The 24,618-nt window shown below is 28.4% G+C and overlaps 3 protein-coding genes across 7 annotated transcripts in view; 2 read left to right on the forward strand and 1 right to left on the reverse strand.

Moving 5' to 3' along the window:
• LOC113798742 (uncharacterized) overlaps positions 1–881 on the forward strand; it is a 69,305-nt gene extending 68,424 nt beyond the window's left edge. For all 3 annotated transcript variants that reach the window (XM_075819663.1, XM_075819662.1, XM_075819664.1), the window contains one exon: positions 8–881. In XM_075819663.1, coding sequence (XP_075675778.1) covers positions 8–708 — 701 coding nt within the window. In that variant the 3' untranslated portion in view covers positions 709–881. The remainder of the gene's footprint in view (positions 1–7) is intronic.
• Positions 837–4,136, reverse strand: LOC142644917 (uncharacterized). 2 transcript variants are annotated; one of them, XM_075819669.1, is made up of 5 exons: positions 3,793–4,136; positions 2,912–3,713; positions 2,240–2,836; positions 1,319–1,874; positions 837–1,246 (listed from the first exon to the last, which is right to left on the reverse strand). In XM_075819669.1, exons 1-5 carry the CDS (start codon positions 4,075–4,077, stop codon positions 1,036–1,038), a joined length of 2,451 nt encoding a protein of 816 aa, XP_075675784.1. In that variant the 5' UTR covers positions 4,078–4,136; the 3' UTR covers positions 837–1,035. The 2 variants fall into 2 exon arrangements, with proteins under 2 accessions (XP_075675784.1, XP_075675783.1); XM_075819668.1 differs by having other exon boundaries at positions 2,240–3,713.
• Positions 4,137–6,773: 2,637 nt separating this feature from the next.
• LOC113798575 (protein amalgam-like) overlaps positions 6,774–24,618 on the forward strand; it is a 28,056-nt gene continuing 10,211 nt past the window's right edge. Inside the window, exons 1-2 of one of the 2 annotated variants that reach the window (XM_075819671.1) lie at positions 6,774–7,132; positions 9,709–10,191. In XM_075819671.1, the coding sequence (XP_075675786.1) occupies positions 9,954–10,191 (238 nt within the window). In that variant the 5' untranslated portion in view covers positions 6,774–7,132; positions 9,709–9,953. The remainder of the gene's footprint in view (positions 7,133–9,708; positions 10,192–24,618) is intronic. The other variant, XM_027349132.2, reaches the window with a different exon arrangement.

The raw sequence follows: 24,618 nt of genomic DNA on the forward strand, positions 1-24,618 counted from the left end.
ATTGTAGGAAGATGTCTAACGAAAACATATCAATCATCTAGTCAGCAAGTTCCTCAATCCATTACAAACCATCATTTTACCGTTATACCTCATAACATACAATCGGATCAAGCGCCTAGACCACCACCTCGTAAACAAACTATTGATCATCATTCTGGACAAAAATCTAATACGACGACAATGTTGATACAATATGATTCACCTGGACAAAGTTCAGGTATATCGGCTGAAGAACAACAAAATCATCAGCAACAGCGATTCATAGAGCCACAATATCAACGACATCGATCAATGGATAACATATCAGCCGATGAAAATTATGAATTTGATGATCATCATAAAGTTGAACATTATCATCATCATCAACGAACTAAATCAAATCCGGTTGCAATGCCATCCATACCAACACAACAACGACCATTGCAAACATTAACATCACAATATTATTCATATCGTGCACCTAAACATATGTCGATTACAGATATTGAACAAAGATGTTTAGCATTACGACAAGAATTTTTACATTTTCGTCAACGTCAAGCACAGTTAAAACAACAACAACAACTGCCAGAAAGATCGATGACCAATCATAAACATCATGGTGTAACACCTTTATATTATCGTCCAATATCAATCAATGATGATGAGGAACCGATCATCACACCATCATCATCATCATCATCGGATGGATTCGAAAGTCTTTGTTAGCTTAAACATATCACCCATCCACCGAAATTGTTATTATTTACCAACTTTCTTTACTAATTATTTATCCTCTGTTTTTGTTTTTTGATATTTGTTCCTATCTGAAAAAAAAGGGTAATTGATAATGAAAATTTATCAAATTAAAATTGTTGTTTTTTATTATATTTCTTTTTATATATGAATGTGAAATCAATTTTTATTGTATTTTGTTGTTGTTGATGATGATGATCTCACCATCATTATGTAAATATCAAATGTATTTATATTTTGACTATCAATTTTTTTCTTTGTACATTATTTATAAATGAATAAAGATAAAATCTCAATCAATCAATCAATTGAATTTTTGTCATTTTGAATGAATTCGGTTAATGTTTGTTGTTCCTGTTCCTGTTGTTGTTGTTGTTGTTGTTTTAGACATGCATTACATTGACAATGAAAACGATAACGTTTCCATAGATATTGTTGACGTTCATTGAAATTATAATCATTTGCATATATACCATAGGAAATATTGATTTCAGTATTTGGTTCAATTTTACTGGTTAGTAATATACAAACATTACAATAATTATAAACCGGAAAAAAAACAAAAAAAATGAATAAATTTTACCTGGCAGTAGTAATTGTAATATAACCACCTTGATCAATATCCCAATAAGCATTTGGATCACAACTATGATTGATCATTGCAGTCCATAAACCTAAACAATTGCCAATTATTTTGTTTTTTTCATTTATCATTATTTGTTGTTTTGATTGATTAATCATCATTGAATAATGATTATTATTATTATTGTTCAATGAAGTGATACAAACATTTTCATTTTCCTCATCATCATCATCATCATAAACATCATCGGTACACCAACCGAATAAATTGAATGAAAATTTTTTCATCAAATCAATTGATTTGTTCACAACATTTGCCAAAATAATAATGTCTTCATCATTGAAAATATTATAGTCGTCGTCGTCGTCGTCGTCGTCGTCGATACCATTTACTTTTGATTGATTTCGTTCACTATTTTCATAGTTATTATTATTATTAGTTTCATTATTGTGTTGGCGGTTACCATCATCATCATCATTATTATTATTATTATTATTGTCATCATCATTCGTAGTAAATTTATTCGGCCATTTGATTTTATTGTCATCATCATCAACTAATATTTTTTTTTTTTTTTTTTTTTTTGTTATAAAAACATTCAACAATAGAGTTCCCCCAAAAAAAAGACAAAATAAAATAAAATAAAAGTGAACAAATATTTAAAAGAAACCAAGAGTATATGATGGTGGTGGTGTGGGTGTATTTTTTGGTAACATCTAAAAAAATGCCCATATCGTTGTTATTGCTGAATTTCCAAATCAAACTAAATACCAAGGGATCTCTTTACATTTTCAATGATCAAATGGTGTTGCAGGAGAATACATTTTTGCAGTTTTTTTTGATAACATTGTACACCTCTCTCATCACTTCCACCCTATTGAAATCAAACTAAAATTTTTGTTTTGTTTTGTTTCAACTTACAATTTGTTTCGAGAATAGTTTTTTCCTGTTCATCAAAATGGTCCTTGTTCTTGTTTTTGTTCATTTCAAATTGTCCATTTTGTTTCTTGTTGACAAAAATTTTGCACTTTTTTTCATCATCATCATCATCATAGCCATTGGTAATATTAATGGTGGTGGCCATTATAATTATTTTCAATGCCCATAACAATAGAATCAATGTTGAATCAAATTTATTATTATCACCGTCATCATCATTGATGTTTTCGTTTTCGAATGTTTTTGCTGTCCCGAATGAATTCCATTTCTGTTGTTGTTGTTGTTGTTCATTGTCGTCATCTTCGTTTGATGGTAAACAAAATGAATCGATTAATGATAAAAGTTTGGAATAATAATTCAATGAATTTATTTCCATTCCATCATCATCATCCTGTTTATTACATTTAGTAGCAGCAGCAGTGTTTTGTTGATTCGATCCTCCTTTTTTTGATTTTTCATCATTCTTTTTGATTCTTTCCACATCATCATCATCATCGTTGTCTTCATATTTCAATCGAAATTGATTTATTTGTTCAATGAAATGATAATTGTAATATGGTTTTGGCTGTTGTTTCACAACTAATGGTTCAATGAATTTTGATTCATTTTTCATTATTTTTTCTTCTTGTTGTTGATTCTGATTCTGATTATTACCTTTAATGTTGATAATGGAATCATTACGATGAACAATTCCATGATGATGATGATCATCATCATCATTGTGGAAACATCGTTGTTTTTGTTGCTGGATAATGGACCATTTGATAAAATTTTTATAACCACCGATCAATTGTATCATACGAAATAGATGCCAACCATAATGATTTGATTGTAATATTGATATTAGTTTGCATTCAAATCGATGCAAACCTCCATGTGTATTAGCTTTTTGTTCACATTTTCGACTACAGAATACAATCTGATGACAATAATGGCAAGGAAAAAATATCATAGTCGATAATGATAAACGACGATAACAATTTGAACAATAATGATGATATTGATTTGAATCAAGAATAATTGAAATAGCACGTTCTCTTATGATATGTGTTCCATAAGGAATACTATTCATTTTATTTTTTGTTAATGTTTTTAGATAACGACCTTTTTGTTTATTATAAAAGATTGAACAATTTTCATCAAATTCAAATAGAAATCCAAAATGATTCAATTTCCAATTTTTATTTTCCATTAATTTTTCAATTGTATTCGGTTGTTGTCGACAACAAAGTTGATTGAAAAATTCATAACATTTATTCAGTAATAGTTTACTACTGTTTGATAATGAAGAAGAATTTTCAAGAATTTCGATAGCTTGATTGATCGATTGTAAAGCTAATCGTTGTTGTTTTTGTCGTCCATTTTTTAAACTTTGATTCGATTGGAATGTAAACAGTGTTGCCATTGAATAATAGATTCGTGATTTCAATATATCATCCCGACAATCGAGCAATGCCTTTTTTGTATGATCATTACAATGAAAACAAAAAAGTTTTTCAAAAATTGCAATGATGATGACTAAAATAATAAATTACCTTCTGATAATAATGTAAACATTTATGATACCATGATGATGATAATGACAATCGATAATAAAACAATTGATCAGCTAATCGTAAATAATGCCAGAATTGATCCAAATTTTTACTTGCTTGTTGTTTAGATCGATAATAATCACGATGAATTAATTGAATCAATTCTTTTAATGTTATTACATTAGTAAAAATATATTTCAATTTTGATTGTATTGTATGACATTCATTTAATAATGAATGGCTATGTTCATTCAGAATTCGTTTGAATATATGATTACATTCCATGTTGAAAAGATTAGATTGATTTTTTTCAATCAACAAAAAAAAACAAAAGAAAAATCAATAATTCATTTTCGCAAAAAAAAAAATGAATTTTATTCGAAATTTTTTTTATCAAATTAGGAAAATAGAAAAAAAAATTGAACCACATATCGCCATCTATCGAAAATTGATTGAAAAAAAATAATTCAAAGAATGACAAATCACAAAACGTTGAATCGTAATTTATTTTAATATATCAAAATAGAAATTACAACAACAACAACAAAAATCAAGCGCATCATTGAATTCTAAAAATATATTGGATTTTAGAAAGAAAAACTTAAGTGTTTTTGTAATGAGTCAGCCAGCATAGTATTTCTTTTTTTTCAAAATCATTATGGATTCAATGAATCCGTCTTGAATTCAAACAACGTCGTCATCGTCGTCGTAGTTATTTTGTTGATGGGCGTCATCAACACATTGTTTATGAATCCGAATCTACCGTTATCAATAAAAAAAAATTCAATTGAATGTTATGAATGTTAATGGAGAAAATTCCACACAAACGCACTCATTTAGCTTAAATTCTTTTGATTGAAAACTACAAGAAACGTAACGACGACAACAACAACAAATGAATAATGGCAGGGTTTTTCATCTACTTTTAGAATAAATAAAGTGTAAATGATGGCAGCGGCTCCCTCGTGGCTTTTTTTCAAGGCTAACCGGTATCATCATCAACAACATGATGATAATTGTATTCTTTATGATCATTGATAGTTGTCGACATTACCATTTTTTTTCTTCATTTTCAAATGGGAAAAAAAGATTTTTGTTTAATGAAGAATGAAAAGAATGTATGATGATGATGTTTTGGATGGAAAAAAAGATCAATTGTTATTTGCTTAATATCCTTTTTTTTATTGCATTGTAGCACGAATTGAATTATTTATGTGTGCGAATTCAAGGTGTGCAAAAATGATTTCAATGTTTTTTGTTGTTGTTGTTGAAAAATCACTACTGACCGCAATTAACTTGAATAATTTCTTCTTCTACTTCTTTTCGTTCAGAATAAAATTACGAATGATGAAAGTAACGATGAAAAACTTGTTGCTGTTGATTGAAACGTACATATTTTTCAATGTCAAAAAGAAACTTGATGAATCAATTTGTTTCTTTTTTAATTTCTTGTTTGTATGACGCATTTTTTTACAGTTGTTTTAGGATGAAATTCATGGATGATTCAACCGGAAACTTTTAGTGGTGGTAATTATTTAATATCAAGTTAGAATGAATGTTAGAATCAAAATAACTTGATTAAAATCGATAATTTTAATATAAGAATTAATAAACAGAAATCAAGGACAAAAGATAACATCTCATTATACCTGTTTTTTAAAAAAATTATCTATTATTATCATCATCAAACATGTTTCAAACGAACGGCATTCACATATCATTGACGTAATAATTTGAAATCAATTTCGACAAAACAAAACAAAAAAATCCAATTAAATAAACAAAATTGATTGATGTGAACTTTTATTTTATTTCATATCTCTTATTTACAAAAGGTCTGGGTCAATGTAATCTGGAAATTTAGCATTTATTACAAAAGATAAATAAACAAATAAAAAAATCAATATTCACCTGGTTCTTCTTCCAAACCAGGGAGTCCTTCATCTACATCCCAGAGAGTACCTCTTACTCCCCGATCCTTACATACAATCTCGAATGTAGATTTCAAAGAACTATATTGAATAAATGCCATAATTTTTTTGTTAATGCCCAACATTTGCATATATTTATTATTGTATTTAGTCACTAAGCCATCCCATGATAGCACTACCGGAATGTTGCTTGTCGTGAATGTAGGATACATGACTTTAAGAGAATTTGCCAATAGATCATACTTATGATGTTTCGTGATTTCGGTCGTGGAAATTATATTTTTGTTTGTAATTCCTATTTCAATGATATCAATATTGCGATTGTTGTTATCTTGAACATAAATGTCTGGTTTGTTTTCCGTAATTGTTTGATTATGGGTATAGATTGGTGTATCAGATTTAATTATTATGGACCCATCTTTGTTGCACATCGATTTTTCGGTTTTGTGGAGACCAATTTTATTATTTTTAGTGAAACCAAATTTCTTCATAATATGCAAATGGCAACACTTTAAAACTCTATCATGGCGACTGGTGTATTCAAACTTAACATATTTACCACAATGATTGATGTGAATAAAATAAACGATGTTTATTTGATGAAATAAAACAAACACACATTTAATAGACGGTATATTTGTGATCGATTGAATTGTTTGTTTGATTGATTTTTTTCAATTTCGAAACAATGATGTAATTCGAATTCTTATTTATTTTCCATGTATTTTCAATCAATACCGCTAGTTGGCGCTATGTTTGAAATGGGATGGCTTTTTCCAAACAATCCTCATGCTACCCCTCCACCCTCCACTTACGCTATAAATTATCATAAAATCATTCCCCTGACAAGATAGAAGCAAAGCTAATAGAAGTTTCCACAAAAAAAGTATCAATTTAAGTAGTGGCTCATATCAAAGATGATTGAACAGTGGAAAAAAAATTGGGAATGGCCAATCTCTCTACACCATTTCATATTGATATGCTACTAGCTTTTTTTTGGCATTTCATTCGTATCTTTTTCAATTCAATTCAATTCGAATCCTCTTCTATTCATTCGTTTATTTCATTCCGAAATGATCTGATCTGATCATCATCATTCCTATCACTGTGTGTATGAAGCCATTTCGAAAACGCGATCCATTTTGATCTCTAATTTCTAAAATTTTCGAAAAAAATTCAAACAAATCAAATTGCAAAAATCAATCAATCCATCATCAGGAATTTAGAAATCTTTTTCGTGTTTGTGTCGGTGTTTCAATCCTCAAAAATCATTTGGAATCAATTTTCGTAATGTGAAATTTGTGTGTTTTTTAGGGTTATTTTCTTTTCAATTTTTTTTCGTTTTTACTGTTTTGTCTTTATTAATCTAATTTTAAAAAAGTATCCGATCCAGAACTGTATTTCTCAATGTAAGTATTGCAAAAGTTTTTTTAAATCATATTTTCCAATAGAAATATCTTGTTGGGCGTCGATGAAGGAATCTGGTTAGCTTGTTTTTTTTGTCGATCTTCTGTCATGACCAGAAATTTTTGCATGCAAAGTCAAAAAAAACGTCATTGTCTCACTTTATTTCCTTTCCGATCGGATCTGGTATCTTTTTCTTTTTGCTGGTTCTTTTCTTGGATCCACTAGTCCATTTTTTCAGTCCGCAGTCCTTTATCTTGTCATTTTATTACCATCATCATCAACCCAAACCAACAATGTTTGTATTTGGCGTGTTTTCTCAATTTCATCGTTTTTTGCGCCTGTTCATTTTGAAATTTCTAGAATAACCAGAATTTTGGTTCTTTTTTTCTGGCCAATTCACACTATGTGTGTGTGTGCAAATTTCCCCTTTTTTCATCAACCAAAATATATTTGTTAGCTATATCGATTCATTTCAAAAATTCAATTCACATTTTTTTTATATGGTTAATTTACAGGATTTCCTTTTCAGATTGCAAAAGGTAGTAGAATTAAAACGAGAAAAACAAAAAATTTACATTAAAATCTCATTTAATGTAGAGAAAATTCCTTTGAATAGAAAGAATATTCTCCGACAATCATTTTTAATGCTTTTAAACGATTTCTGTTTTTTTTTCTCTTTTTGGAACATAAGGTAATTGCCGAAACAAAAAATTTTACAACTTTAATAGCAGTAAAACCTTTTACCTGCAATAATGTTTGATTCGGTGTGTTTGTATTCTGTGACCATCAGACTTTTTGATTTTGTCAATCCTTTTTCTTTGAATATTTATTTAAAGCAAATATCCATTCTTCCTTCCTGCATATTTGATTCATCTGCTTGTGTGAATGAGTGAGGGTTAAAAGTTTGATTTTGGTCCTTATTATATTTTTCATGGAAATCATTCAATACATGAATGACAGGCAGCAGGCAATGAGGCAAACAAGAAAGAGAAAATCTTTTTTTTTTCGAAAAAATTCCAACGTAATACAATTTGATCCACACACACACAAGGCAATGGACAATGGGAACAATTCTTTTATTTTTTTTAAATTTTTTTGTTGTGCAAATCAAATTCAAAAAATAAAAATTGTCATTTTGTGTGTGTGTGTTTGTGGACCTTATTACCAAATACCAAAAAGAAAAAACTACTATCATCATCATCATCATCATCATAAACAATTCACTATTGAATTGTAAATTTTTTTTCAAAAAAAAATATAGAAATGTTTCCTACCTGGAAGAAAAAATTGTACCCCTTGGTTATGGTTGGCTGGCTGACTATTGGCTATTACCTGTGTTTTCGTTGTTGTTGTTGTTCAACATAACTAAACACAATTGAAATGCGAAAAAAAAACCTGTCAGGTTTTCAAGTATAAAAACGATAGTTTGCTACCAGCACCACCGCCGCCACCACCACCACCGCTATACATTGCCAGGTGACTTAATTCCTAATACCAAAATAAACAATACCAAAAGAAAAAAAAAGGACAACAGTAGATAGATAGGTCGATAGTTCTGCCATTTTGTATTTCTTTTTGGAAAAAATTTTTTTTAACAACAAGCTATGTGTTGTGAATGACATAGCTGGAGAAAAAAAAACGTTTGAAAGATTGCGGAATGAATAGCCAAAAGAAAAATAAATTTCCAAGGTAAAAATAATCATATTTTATTGGTGTGTTTGGTATTTGGCCCATAGGAAATTGCCAATTTCCATATGGTCAACATTTTGTTCATGAAATCAAACAAAGATCGATTTATCGATTTTGTATTTGAAAATCTTATTTTAATTATCCGAAAATAATTAACCTATAAATCGATTATGATGATGATGACAATTATATCAACACAATTTTGTTCGTTTTTGTTTTGTTTTATGCTCTGATTCACATAACACACACATATATATTGATTTATTATGATTTATGAATTATATTAATCACAATCAATCAAATCAAATCAATAAGTAATAAGAAAAATGAATAATGAAAAATTTGTTTATGTTGTCTGTTTGTGTTTGTGCCAATTTTTCTCTCCATAATATTCACCAAAATGAAGTAAAGATAGCCAAAAATAACAATTTTTTTTCCTGTTATGGACCCTGTATAATATAAGAAGAAATAATAAAGAAGCATTGCATTTGACAGGTAATCACAGCAATCACAATTTAGTTTTCGTTTCGTTTTTTTTTAATCAGCGACTAAAATAACTGAAAATGAAAATGTTGTGGTGAATGGTGATGGTGATGATGACGTTAAATTAAGTCATGCAAATGCTATCCTCATCATCATTGGAATACCGACCGGTTTTTTTTCTTTCTTTCTTTCTTTCGGATTTTCTATATCGATACATCATTATCATTATTGATATTTTTCTTTCGCCTGTTTTTCAATTCTGGAAAACAATCTTTTTCTTTTAAATGATTAATCAGAGAAAAAATGTTGATTGTTTTTTCTTTTCCTCCGAAAAAAACTCATCTTATTATTTGATTTCAATTTGTCTTTGAATAATAATTATCATTTACGTTTTTTTTCGTTTCAGCTTCCAATTTAAGGTTCGTCGTTCTTTGCGTTTGTTGTGTTTGTGCTTTTTGATTCAGCTAAATTCTCATCATCATCATTAACATCCATTCAAGACTCTCTCCTTGATTATCTTGAAGTTTAGATTTTATTTCTCCCAGTGTGTTCAATAAAAAAAAAATAAAAATAAATCCGACAATACCGTTTTGAAAAGTTTTCAAAAATAACCGATTGAATCGATCAATCAATCAATCAATCAAAAGAAAAATGAAATCGACATCATCATCAATAGATGACCACAACATTCAACATTCACAACAACAACAATCAGAAAATAGCAACAACAACAACGTTCATCATTGGCATCGTTGCAAGAAAAATTTATCATTTCAAATGAAAAATAATAATAATAATCTAAATAACATAATGTATCATATTTATTGCCTATTTGGTTTAATCATTTTGGCCAATATTTGTTTCATCGTTGTTGTTACACCTGTAGCAGGTAAGTTTTTTTTAATTTTCCCAATTTTTTATATTATGAATAAACTTTCAAAATATGATTTTATTATCGATGATGATAATCGATAATCAAGCATGGAAACCTGTTCAAGTGTCTTTTACGATAATGATTATTATTATTATATGGTGATGATGTAAAACGATTTTCCGAATCCGATTTACCAACCACTAACAATTTTATATTTTATCACTTTGCTCTAATTTCTTTCATTTTTCAAAATGTTTCTGGATTATTAAAAACAAACATATTTCAAACGCTTGTTGAAATAAACGTGGCGAGATAGAGAGGCTTAGTAAAACAATCAATATTTATTATCAATTTGTTATTGATATTTTTTATGTTTTCCTGAAAAGGTCAAAGTAAGATTTGAAAGCAAATTCGATGAAACTCGATGTATGTGTTTGTGAATGCACAATCGTTGTTTTAATCTTTGAATCAAAAAATTTCAACGAAATTTTCTCTGGATGTTTTGTTTGTTCTGCAAAAACATTTCAATTAGAAATGTCATGGTTGTTTGTCTGTGTGTGTGTCAAATTTGAATTGAATCGTTTGATCAAAATTGAAATTTCATTTTAAAATTGACAATTGTCTCGTGACGAATTTCCATCAACATCATTTAACAACCATTTCTATTCATTTTTGAAACCCTTGTTACTGCGCTCGTAAAAATAGCTTTGATGGAACAAAACTAACAACTGTTCCAACAAACAAAATGCGTTAGAAAATGACTATTGTTATTTTATTCAATGTCATCGGCCTTTGATATGATCATTATGGTGTAAAGCATGATCGTTGTATTTTCATGATTTTGATGATGAGTAATGCAGCATTTTTTTCGATAGAGGAAGGGAGTTTCATTGTCTTGGTTTTATGGATGCGACAAATATACAATTCATGCTGTTGTTGTTCCCCTTTCCTCTTCTTACCCCACTGCAGAATGGTATTTCATTTATTCATTCATTCAAACTTTTCTGTGTCTGTATGTTATACTAGCATTGTTCCATCATTGCATTAACCATTTGACCATTCGATTTTAATGGCTACCCGATTGATGCTGATAACAAGAGAGAGAAAAAAAGATCGGGGAGAATAGATATGTCAAATTGATTATTTTTGAATATATATTCTATATTAAAAATATTCAGATTTTTATTTTATTATTATTGTTGTATGATTGCAATATGTGGTTGGGGGCAATAATGATAACCGTACATTTTTTGCTCTATTCCCAATTTTTATCCTTTTTTTTGTTCATATTATTATAATATAATTTACAACTGTTTTTCCTGCTTCGTTTGTTGCTATCATTTTTTTGGTGTACTGAACCTTTTTCACGAATTCAGTAACCGAATATTTTTTTTTTTTCGAAACAAGGATGCATTTGATGACGACATGTTAATTATGTAAATTGATACAGATGAAAAAACTATATGGCAACTGGGAACAACTAAGAAAAAAAAATCGGTGCACAAAACGAAATTAATAGAAATGAATCCTACAATATAGTTCAATACGATTCCATTTAACTTTATCGTTATTGTTGTTGTTGTTGACGTTTCAATTCATTCATTTTATGATGATGATCATCATCCAATTAAATTTTTTTTTTATTTACGATCTTTTGTATGTGCTGCCCAATTTCCCATACATTCAAAACACGAGTGAACAAAACACGTGTCAAACAATATTAGGAAAAAAATCATTGTTGGCCTTGGACCAAAAAAAAAATTGGATGCAGGACACAGGACAAATAAACATTTTCAATATTTTGCCTGGCTATAAAACTTCTTTTTTTGTTTTGTATCATTTCATGTGAATTGATGTGAAATTTTTTTCGTTTGTTTGTTTGTTTTTGTTTTTGATGATGCAAAAAAAATATTGTTATTAACATTCAATTCATTAGGAAACTTTATATCTCTCTCTCTCTCTCTCTCTGTTTGTATGTGTATGATAAGCCATTTCACGAATAAAAGCATCGAACCAAATCAACAAAATGCCATCCATTTGTTCCAGAAATGAGCAACAATAAAATACAGCTTTCCATATCCATATCCAATTGAACAATTTTGAAAATGAAAAACAGTTATAGCTTCTTAGTTAAGCCGATTAATTTTTTTTGGCAGTTAAGTTATAGTGATAGAAAAAAGAAACAACCCGGCCGATTACAATCTGTGTGTATATGCAGTGAACATTGATTTGATGGCTGTCCATCATTGTTGTTGTGGCCATAGAAGAGGAACTCATCTTGAAATAGTGAAAGTAAATGATTTTGATTTTTGGTTGATCTCATTCTGTGTTTTTGAGGCGAAAGAGAAAAACAAACAAACAAACAACTAATGAAAATGATGATGATCATCATTATCAATGAAAATGATATAACTTTTTTTGTTTTACCACACAAACTAAAATGGATATGTTTTAATGGCCAATTTCAATGAGATTCATCATCATCACGATGATCGTCATTATATCATTCGATCGATGTATATATGAGTCATAACCAAATAGACATTACATCTAAAATAACATCAACAAAAAACAAACAACAACAACAATCTAGAACCAGGATTGTTATTGTTTTTATATGCAGGCTTATTCATCCAATAATAATAATAATAATAATGATGATGACCATCATCATCATTAATGGATGTCAACAAGTAATAATGATTTTCATCATCATCCTTTTCATTCAAGTGGTATTATAAATAAATAAAAAAAAATACTTCCAATGAAACCAATTTTTTTCAATATTAATACAATGTGGAAATTGCTCAATTGATAGTGATGATGATGATGATTGTCATTTTGAATGAATTTTTCTTTTTCTTCTTGAGATTGACATCCAAATCGAAATAATGATAATAACATGACAGATGTTATGATGATGATGATGATATTCTAGTTTTTCCATTGAAAATTAGCATCCATTTCGCTTTTATTTTCATTTTTTTTATTCACTAGAATTTCCAAATATAACTAACGATCATCATTATTTAATTCAAATATCAAATTTTTATTGCTTTATCAACAAACAAAAAAATTTTGATTGATTTTTATGATATAACAAAATAGATCATAGACATTCCAAACGGATGCGTCACACAACATATCATTCTTCCATACACCCACAACATTCATCCATTCAATCAAATCGATTTTCTATGTTTTGTCTGATATTCCATTAAATTTTTCCTTCATTGATATGACAATTGAAAAAAAAGGAACTTTTTCAAATTCTCTAAATATAATATCTATGATAGACCAATCCAAAATGGCTGTTATTTATTTTTAACGGTCCCGTTTATTTTTTTTTCGATTGTCTCGTGGTTGATGAATTGTTGTTGAAACGTCATTGTCATCATCGATGTCATTGTGTTGTCTATGATGATGATACCACAACCATTCGACCGTTCCGATCTGGATCGACCAAAAATAACCGAAAAAAAAGAATAGTAAAAACTTGATGACAGACAGCAAAAGCAAAAAAAAAAAGAAATGATGACATAGTTTTTTTCTGGGAGAAATGTAAATTATTTTTACAAACTTTTCCCGGAATTTATCATCATCACTTTAATACAAGGTTACTTTTAGTTGTTTTCAAGTTTATACAAAATTCTTTATCCAATGTTGATGACAATTAAACATGGCGAGAAAAAAAAATGAATGAATGAATGTCGTCATTTTTGAAAGGCTCATTAATTTTTAACTTGATGTTTGTTTTCGGATGATGTTGCTGTTGATGATGATGAATGAAATGATTGTTTCATCGGTTTTAAATAACTTTTCTTTTTTTTTGATAAAATCAACAATCATGTTTATGTTCGTGTGTGTGGTTCAATGAATGAATGAATTCTTATGTTATAATAACTGTATTTGACAACTTTTTTCTATGTTGATAACAGAAAAGTTGATGATTTATCGATGCGAATTCCGGTTGTTATGCGAAAATGTTTTTTTTTCTTTCAAAAATTCGTGTATTGGCAAATAGTTAACGAGTACAGGCAAATTCTCTCTTTTATCGATCGAAATAACTGAAAATTATTATTATTATAGGGGTTTCACACTAGCAGCAATGTGAATGAAATATTTCAAATGCAATATTTCAGTCCATAAGGCTGAAATGTAGTGAAATATTGCATTTGAAATATTTCATTCACATTGCTGCTAGTGTGAAACCCCTATTATTATTATTATTGAAAATATCGATCAAATAATATGACTCATCATCATCATCATTCTATGTAACAAAAAAGGAACATTCGAATTGAAAAAAAAATGAAATGAAATGATGCACAGATGGAGAATTAATCTCTTCAATGATGATGATGATGATCCCGATGCTATTTTGTAAAGCAGATAATAATTGAAAGTCCAAATTGGATTTAGTCTTTTCTATTTCTCACCCAGGTGTTGAGATGATAATGTTCAGCAAACACAAACACAAACACACACCCATATCTTTTTAATGATCGGATCATATCGTTTGCACATCGGGTTCGTTTGTTTATTTTCGATAATAATAACCGTTTTTTTTTCTTCGGGTCGTAAATTTGAGCAATCATCATTGTTTCTCACTCATGGTTATTGAAATTGAATTTTCTTTTTCCCATTCTTTTTATGAATTTTTTTCCTATCGAATCATTCTTGTCTATGTTTGCGTTTGTGTTCCTGAAACCAAACAAAGTTTTTCTGTTTGTTGTATAAACACAGTTGGACCTTGAAATTCATTCATTCATTCAAATACTGTTGTTCGATTCTCTTTTATTATTCAGGTTTTTTTTCATTTTGATTTATGGTTTTGGAAAAAATGTTCAATTTTTTTTTCTACATCCCACTTTCATCGGTTAGCATATGGGCCTCTCAATCATGTATTACATTTTTTGTTTTTGTTTGGTTGGTTGGTGAGAAAGAGAAAAAAAATTCAATATTGCATATCCCATAAATCTAGTGGCCTGAATTGGTTGTGTGTGGAAAAATTAAATGAAAGTTTGTTATTTTTTTTCCAAACAAAAATTATAATCCATGGATGATAGCTTGGTTCCTCTCTCCCTTGTGTGTGTGTGTGTTTTGGGTCTATGTATGGTATGGCCAACTAAGTTTTTATATTTGGATTAGATCCAAATATAATAGAAGCGGAGGGTAATAGTGAATGAATGAATGAATCCCACTTCATAATTTTTTTTTCAATGATCCATATTTTCACACACACACATAATAATAATATGATCCAAAAATATAATTGAAGTTTCATATTGCTTTAGGGTCGATACTGAATATTGGTTTGTTTTTGGCATTGTTGTCGATTTGATTGATTCACCAAAATTGCAAATTTCGATTTTGTAATATGATTTATGATTTTAGTGTGAGGGTTTTTTCTTTTCGGTAAATAATGATTATCGCTTTCAATGTTTGTCTTTATACTTTGTGGTTTTTTATTTTTGGTTTCTTTGTTTCGTATCGAAATTGAAATCATGATAATCCTTGCCTTGATATATGTGTGTTTGTGTTTGTTCATTTTGGTTATTTGATCGTAAAAACATAGATTGATTGGTCGTCTAAAGGTTTTGGGTTCACATTTATTAATGATGACCATCCATATCTAATACAATCATCAGTAGCATCAAAATCTAAATTATCGTCCATGACGAATGGACCGAATCAATTTCATCATCATCATCAAAACATCCATTCAGACAACAACAACAGCAACCAAATCGACAATCATCATCATCAGTCATTATGATGACCGGATGATGACCTCTGTCGTCATAGTAGTGTCCAACTTGGATGGATGATAATGGTCATTTCACCCATTTTTTCTCTCTTTCTTTCTGAAATCTTTTATAAACGATTTCTTTTAGTTTTGTTCAATCTATTTGTGTGTTTGTGATGTTCATTTCCTATGTTTCATCATTTTGTTTCATTGTTTTTTTTCTTGGTTAATTGTTGTCTGGAGACAAATCGAAACACACACAGCATGCGTTGTTTTGTTGTTATTCACATTTCAAAAACATTCTCATCATTTGATGATATACAACAAACAAAACAAAAAAAAAAATGAAATATAAGAATCGTCGAATCGTGAATATGTAATGAATCAAATTTCGATCATCAATCAATCCGTATAAATGAAATTCGTGATTGATCTATTTGATCGATCTAAATATCGATTTTATTATTCTTCTCGACAATTAATCAAAAATCGATAAATTTTTTTTTTACAATCTCATTTGTCATTGATTAATAATAATGATAATAATAATGATAATGGTTGCCATATTTCTTTAAAATTCAATTTTGATTGATCGATTCTAAATTTTCTAATTGATTTAAGATTAATTGTAAACCCATTTCATTACATGGTTATTTAATCTAATGGATGATCTAATTCGCGATTCAACAAAAAAAATGGCTAGCTGCCGGTTTTTTTGTTGTTGTTGTAATTCAGTAGTTAGAGAATTCTATAATCAGATCCTGTTTCCCAATTTTAATCTCTTTCTCTTGAGAATACAAAAAAAACCGATGGTTTTGACATTGCACACTACACAAACACACACACGTGTCATTTAAGATCAATTTGATTCAATTTAGCTTCCATATATAATTCAAGTCAATTGTTTGCTTTGTTTGTTTGTTTTATCAATTTGATGATTGTGTCCGGTCATCGTTATCAACATCAAATGTGTCCGAATCATAATCTTTTTGGGATCCCAAAACGAAATAAAATGAAAATTTATTGTTTTTAACCATTGATTAATTGATTGTTTCTAATCGAAACAATATTCATTCATCGATTAAAGTCGTTTGATCTTTTATCGACATTTTTTTCGTAGTTTTTTTTCAACCTTGATGTATAATACAACAGCAACCGATCATCAATGAACCATTATTATCTTGTAATAATTATATCGTGTGTATGATTGATTCTGAGTATAGTGAAAAAGGAAGACAGGAAAAAAAATTGGACACATGTTGTTGTCCATTATTATCATCATTAAAGTTTTTTTGCCTTGATTTTTTTTCCTGATTTTTTTTTTTTTTTGATCGAATACTCGATATTCGGGTGAACCATTCATTATCATTATGATCATTATCATGATGATGATCATAATTCATATTTTGAGTTGTAGCCTTCTGTAATTTTCATGATTTTCAATATGAATTTCGGGTTTGGTTTTTTTGATAATAATAATAATTTTTTTTCTTCACACATTGCCACCACTATCACCATCACCATCATTATTGATTATCGATTGAATATCAAAAATTTGTCGAAATTTTTTTTTTTGATGTTTGGTGTTTGATAATTTTTCATTTTTTATTACCAAAATGGCTACAAATTAATTATACCATATGACCATGGCAAAAAATGAGAATTTGTTTCGATGTTTCGATCAAAGGTTTTGTTTAGCTAATTGAATTTCGGTTTAAAATCATCATCATTGATTTCCCCCTTTTTTTCAATAATTTATGAATTTCGTAATGACAACAACGAAAAAAACTTTTCCATTTAAATCATATTATTAAAACGAATCGATTTGGTTGTTTTTGTTGTTGTTTTCAAAACAAGAAAAAGGTGTGGTACAAATGTTGTTTGGAACATGCAACAAACAACCAACAACAACAACAATTTCCTATTTTCCAACCAGTAGTAAATGCTTACGTTTGATTACAGAATATTTTCATTTTGACCGTTATCAAAGAAAAAAAAATCTGTTTGAATTTCTTTCTTTGAAAATGAAATATGCAAATCATTTGAACGTTTTTTTTGTTGTTGTTGTTTGTTGGGTGGGTCATATTTTTGTTGTTGTTGAAACATTGGTTGATTGGTTGATTGAAATTTGATTATCCGAATAATGTATTGGTGGTTTTTTTTGTCCTAAATCATTGTTAAGCTTATATTGTTTTGCTCTTTTATTGTTGTTGTGTTTTTGTTTGAAATATAATTACATTTCGATTTTTTTTTGTGGATCGACAATTTGATCCATTATTATAATAGCATTATTAGTAAATCTCCCATTGGATCATTTTGTTTTTGTTCCCAGATGATTCAAAAACTTATTTGGTTGTGATTCATTTAAAAAAACTTATTCTTTAAAAAATGAATGATTGATGAAAAAAATAACCCTAAATAACTTGTGTTTGGATCTTTTTTTTTGCATTTGAAAAATATGATTCTTTCTTCCTTTTTTCTGTGTTAATTGAAATGATGATCATCAATTTTAATGTTTGTGTGAGTTATTTATCACATAACAATATTACTATTGTTTGTTGTTATTTATTTCATCATTCTGACACATTTGTTTTTCCATGTTTATATAGTGGAAATTGGTGACATTTGATAATGTGACAACAAGGATATTTTGGTTATTTTTATGTTTCTCTCTCTCTCTCTCTCTCTCTCTCTCTCTCTCTCTCTCTTTTGCTATTGACCTTGTCAATTTGGAAAAAATATATATATGGCACGTTTTTTTTGAGGACAATTTCATTGATTCAAACTGATACTTAGGGAAATGGCAAACAGTTTGTTTCTCTGTCGGGGATTGTGAATTATGTAGATAGATTTTTGAATGTAAAATGATATACACATCTGTTCTCATATGGATGTATGGATGGATGACTGAATGAATTGATTCAAAATAAAGTGAAAATTGAAATTGATCCATTTAGACAAAACAAAATGATGTTATTTTAAACTCAATGTGTGTGGTTTTCTATATTTTGCGCGTGTATGTTGTATCTTTGAATCTTGTGAACTTCGAAATTCTATGAAACTTATCCAAATGAGAGATTCTCACTTACTCACTCGCTATCTCGTTTATTTCATCATTTTTCTTATGAAATTTAGATTTTTGTCAATTTTTCTTTTTACATTTGAATGCAGATGTTTTCAATTGGTATGATCCATTTATAAAATGAATGTGTCATATCTCACTCTGTGTCTGTGTGTGTGTAAGTGAGCATGGTGGTTCGTAAATTTTCAAACATTTTTCTCATCATCAATGATTCTATTTTTAAAAAGTTATTCACAAAAAAAAAAATTTCATTTTTTTGCTCGAATTAGTTTTTTTTTGCAACAACATGATGACAGTTTCTATATTTATCAAAATATATTTGTAGATCGCACCAAGAATCCAATATTTTTATGTTGAATCTTTTTTTCAATGGACACTTGAATGATTCATCGTCAAGAAAATGGTTTAAGAAATCCATTTGAATATAATGTTAATAATGATCAGGAGGATCGCTTGGGTGGCCATTTACCTGTTTGTTTGTTTGTTTGTTTGGTTGTTTGCACACGTTTTATGCAGATTTCTCATCACACACATAGACATATCCTAATGATTATTATCATTATCATTATCATCATCAGTCTTCAACGATATGACAACAGCAACAATAATAATAATAATAATAATGTTGATGAATAATGACCGATAATGATGATGTTGATGATTATTATTATTATTACGTAATGACATTTAAATGATTTAGTAAGTCGAAAGAGGGTATTATGTTGTTGTTGTTGTTGTTGTTAAATTTCGTATCGAATGAAATCGTTTTGATTTTGGATGATCTCCAAGCAAATTTTTTTATTTCGATTACCATACAAAATGATTATAATGATGGTGATGTTTTCTTTTTTCTTTTTTTTTGGCTTGAAAGAGATATTTGGGTGGTGTTTTTTTTTATATATTCACAAAGTTCAATAGTAGGTAATGATGATGATGATGATGTTAACTTTTGCTTTTCATATTTTGATGATCATTTGAAAATACAAACAATTTGTGTGTTTGTGTGATGTATGTTGCACCTTTCTTTCGAAAATTTTCTTACAAATCGATCTTTTTGCTTTCAGAAAGAAAAAAAAAATCAAGACAAAGAATCATTATTTCCGGATCCTGGTTAACGATGATGACTATATTGACCTTTACCATTATCTTTACAATACGGGTCACATTTGGTTGTTGTTTTTTTTATTCATTCATTTTTCACTATTATCATTGCCATTGTTTTTTTTTCGTTTTGTTTTGTTTGTTTGTTGTTTGATAATAATATAATGATTATGATTATAATTCATAATAATAATTATGATGATGATCTTTCTTTTGTTTTAAGTTGCTGCTGTTGTTGTTGTTGTTATTTTCATTCGAAGCAGATGTAAGTTTTTTTTCATGGTAAATTATATCAAATATCCAAACTCTGAACAGAAAAAAGACAGAGAAAACAACAAAAAAACGAACCATAATAAGAAGATTTACCTTTTCGGTTGCTTACCTTTCAATTTAGTAGTGTTTTTCGCTTCTTCGGAAGCAAAAAAAAAAATTCATTTGGTTAGAAAGAAGGTAGTTAGTTAGTTTTCCATGTAAACTTCGTTTTTTCTCAAAACTTATTTGTTTCGGCTTTTTTTTATATCATCCACATCGTTATCATCATTATCATGATAACAATTTGTTATGATGCTTACCATCAAAAAAAGAAGAGACAAACAACCAAACAACACCCAATGATGACCGTATTGAGCACGCTTTTGCGGTCTTTTTTTTGTTCATTGTAATTCATTAACCATCATCTTTTACATCTTTTTTTTCCTGATGTCCGTCTTTTTTATTGTTTTTGTTGTTGTTGTTACATTTTGTCGCTCATGAATTTTCATTTTTTGTTTCCATAGAATTTTCTATTTAAAAAATGTTAAATAGCCATCATAGTCGTTTAGTAATAATAATGTTTTTCGAATGAATTTTTTTTTCAGGTTGTATCGATGATGACCAGATGGGAAATCATTATTATTTTTTATTTTTGGTAAGATTAGATTAGGAGAGTCTCCGGTGTTATTACATTAATGTGTACAATGTATATGATGAAGAAAATGATGAACACAAGTTGTCTTTTACTAATTAACGCACACATATACTAGGTCATTGGCCTAGTGTAGAAACTTTTTTTTTCGGATAATAATTATAATGAAAAATTTCTGAAACTATTCAAAAGATGTTATATTCAGGTTATGTGTGATGAATATTTCGTTGTTTGCATCAAATAATAATGTGATATGATCATATACGATCAAGATCAAGTTCGAGTCTTCGAAATGAATTATTATTAGTTAGATTTTTCGTTGTTGTTGTTTAGTTCCTGAAAAATTTTGCTACTAAATTTTATTTTTCGCACATTTTCTTTCATCATCATCATAAGATGATTGATTTTTTTCCCTTGATTCTTTTCGGATTTTAATTTAATTTTTTCGTTATTCAATTGTGTAAAATTGGTGGGAAATTTCTTTTTTTTCAAATGTTTCTTTTGATTGAAAAACATCAATGATGTTTTCAAGCTTTATTATTGTTGTTGATCATCATTATTATTATTCGCCCAAAAAACTTTTTTCGCATCCATCCTGTTTTGTTGATTTGATTTCTTGTTGTTCGTAATGAATGTTCTTGTCTTTTTGCATGATAAAGAAATTTCAATTTAAATTATTGTCCACCAAACTTTATACCTACCTTATAGATTTCAATATCAAATGACAAGTCTGAAATTTTTCATCATCATCATCATCATCATTTGTAGTTAATATTAATGGTTAGTTTTATTAGCCACTTTATCATCATCATCATAATATATCAATGTGTCATTGAATCCAAAATCGATTGGGCGTCATTCATACATTCGATCTCGCTATAGATCGATCGATTTTTGTTGTTCAAATTAGAAAGGTAGAAATAATCATCGATCAAAATATCAATGTTTGGTCAATAATAATAATAATCGATGTGATAATGATACCGTTTGTGTGTGCACACTATTCATTCAAATGTATCAAATTTCATTGAATTTTTTTTTGATTCAATTCAATGAAATAAAATTGTAAATTTCCTCAAAGTTTTTTTCTTTGGGTTTCCATATCATCATCAATACACCTTTATTGTTGTTGTTGATGATGATGATTGGTCTTTGATTCAATTCAATGATAAATGGAGAAAAAAAATTCACATGAAAAAAAACAACCTACATACATAATTGATAATCAATCAAATCAAATCAATTTTTCCAATAGGTTTGTGTTTGTGTGCCCTCTCCATATATACACGATAATCATGATGTTTGATATCACCAAATAGAAAAAAAAATCATCATCATAATGATATGATATGATGTGTGTGTGTGTGTGTGATTCAAGTGTCAATTTAAAATTAAATCAAAGGAATATTGTTGATGGTAGGAAAAAATGAATTCAAGAAATGAGTTTTTTATTCATCATTCTTATTTGATAAATAATAATAATTTTCGAAAAGAGAAAAAATTTTCACATTGAAATTATTTTGGCTCCCGTTGTTGTTGAATTGGAAATTATCATTTTCTTTCTTTCTTTATTCAATCGATGAATTTGATTAATCGGATTTTTTTCAATATGGAAAAAAAGTGTTTCTTCTCTTGTTTCTGTCGCAAAATTAAGTTTATTTCTCTCTTTCGATTTCTCGTTTGTTTTTGTGTTGAATGTGAAAATTCTTGTTTTTTTTTTTTGTTTCGTTTTTTGAAAACATACACTGAATCACTTGTTGTTCATTCTTTTTTTTCCATTAATAGAATAAAGTTTGTTTTGATTGAGATCATTAATCGTGTCTGTTGTTTGTTTGTTTGTTTTGATGATGTTTTTTTGGGTTCGAATATTTTTCTTTCTTTAACTCTCTTTTCAATGAATAAATTTTGTTTGTATTTTAATGAAATGAAATGAAAAATTCATCAATCTTATTTGTTTGTGTGTGTGTGTTTGTGTGAAATATTCTGATCACAATGTTATTGTTCGATTGTATCGAATAGCAAAAAAACATTTGAATTATATCATGTCGCACACCCACACACACACACACACACATATGATAAATGTCTTAACATACAATGTGTGTGTGTGTGTGTGCAATATGATCATTGACAAGTAATGATTGTCGTTTTGTTTTGTTTTTTTTGCATCACTTGTTGGTTACATCACACACACATATGTTTTCCATTTGAAAATTTAAACTGGATTTTTATTTTAAGGCAAATTTTTCATTTGCTAACTTTCTGAATTAAATCAATCAATCCAGTCATTTACTATCGATTATATCCAATTCAGTTTTGATAGTTTCATGAAATTTGTCAATTTAGTTCCGTTAACATTTTTTTCAATTTCAAACGAAAATTGAAAAAAATTGGAAAATTACATTATGTGTGTGTGTGTGTGTGTTTGCCATTTTCAAAAAAAGAAGTAAAAGAAAAAAACGATAATTGAATGATAAAATTAAAATTGGGCGAAAAAAAGAAGCAATTAACGTGTGTTGTATATACTCGACGACGCCAACGTCAATGTATTTTTTTTTTTTTTTTTTGGCTTAAAATCTTTCATCTGTCAATTTTTTTTTCTTATATTCATTCATCGGTATGGAATTTTCAAATAGCAAAAAAAAAAACAAGAAGTATTTTTGGAATTGGAACGACGACAACAAGCCATTTCGAATGTGTTTTTATTTATTTATTTATTTACTTTATTTAGTTTTTTTTTGATTCGAAATAATTTAGTTAATTTTTTTTGTTGTTGCTTCCGAATGAATATCGAAATTGAATTTCTTTCTCGCTTCTTCTTCAGTTTATTTATTTATTGGTCTGACTTGTGTATGATGATGATGATAATGATGAAAAAATCAATCGAGCCATAATGAATTTGTTCTTTGATCGTACATTACCGGTTTTTTATTTTCGTTTCATCGTTTATTTTTGGCCAAATGAACAAAATGAATCGATTTTGTTTGTTTGTTTGTTTGTCTATTTTCACAGCAACAACAACAACAACAAATGTTTCTTTTGAGAAAAAAGAAAGATTACTTTTTTATTTTCTTTTATCTTGCTTTTTTCAAATCTGATCATAAACCGATAATAATTGTTTTTGTGTTTGTGTTTGTGTGTTTGTATACAATCACTGCATGGACATTTGGATGTTTTTATTGTTGTTGCAAATCTTACATTTTAAGAAAATAAGTTGATACACCTTTATGGTGGATGAAGAAATGATGTCATGATATTATCAATGCACAAAACAATGTTGTTTAATTTATATTCAAATGGATTTTTGGAGATATATGGATTGGGTGCCATTTATTTTTTTTTTTTTTTTTGCTTAAAATCTTGGTGTGTTTTCGGTTCATTGCATTGCGGTCAATATCGTTGAATGTTTTTTCATTGTTTTTTCCTCTCAATGATGTTGTTGTTGTTGTTAATCATTTGATTTATCTGATTCGAAAAAAGCTTTTTCTTCATTTCTTGGAGTGTTTTTGCATGTCTTGAATAAAGTCTTTGATCTTTTTTTTTGAAAAAAATCATTCCATGTAAATCGGATGTACCTTGGCCACGATCACATCACATCACACACCA

Source organism: Dermatophagoides pteronyssinus, unplaced genomic scaffold (genome assembly GCF_027571235.1).
Source record: "Dermatophagoides pteronyssinus isolate colony J.1.1.1.1 unplaced genomic scaffold, Derpt_VIB-CSIC_2022.12 sq0004, whole genome shotgun sequence".
Classification (NCBI taxonomy): Eukaryota; Metazoa; Arthropoda; class Arachnida; order Sarcoptiformes; family Pyroglyphidae; genus Dermatophagoides; species Dermatophagoides pteronyssinus.

Excerpts from the sequence above, each read along its gene's own strand:
- LOC142644917 (XM_075819668.1), bottom strand. The coding sequence starts at position 4,077 with ATGGAATGTAATCATATATTCAAACGAATTCTGAATGAACATAGCCAT. Across the intron at positions 3,714-3,792 it reads GTTTACATTATTATCAGAAG|GCATTGCTCGATTGTCGGGA; the intron begins GTAATTTATTAT and ends CATACAAAAAAG. Across the intron at positions 1,247-1,318 it reads ATTACAATTACTACTGCCAG|TAAAATTGAACCAAATACTG; the intron begins GTAAAATTTATT and ends ATTACTAACCAG.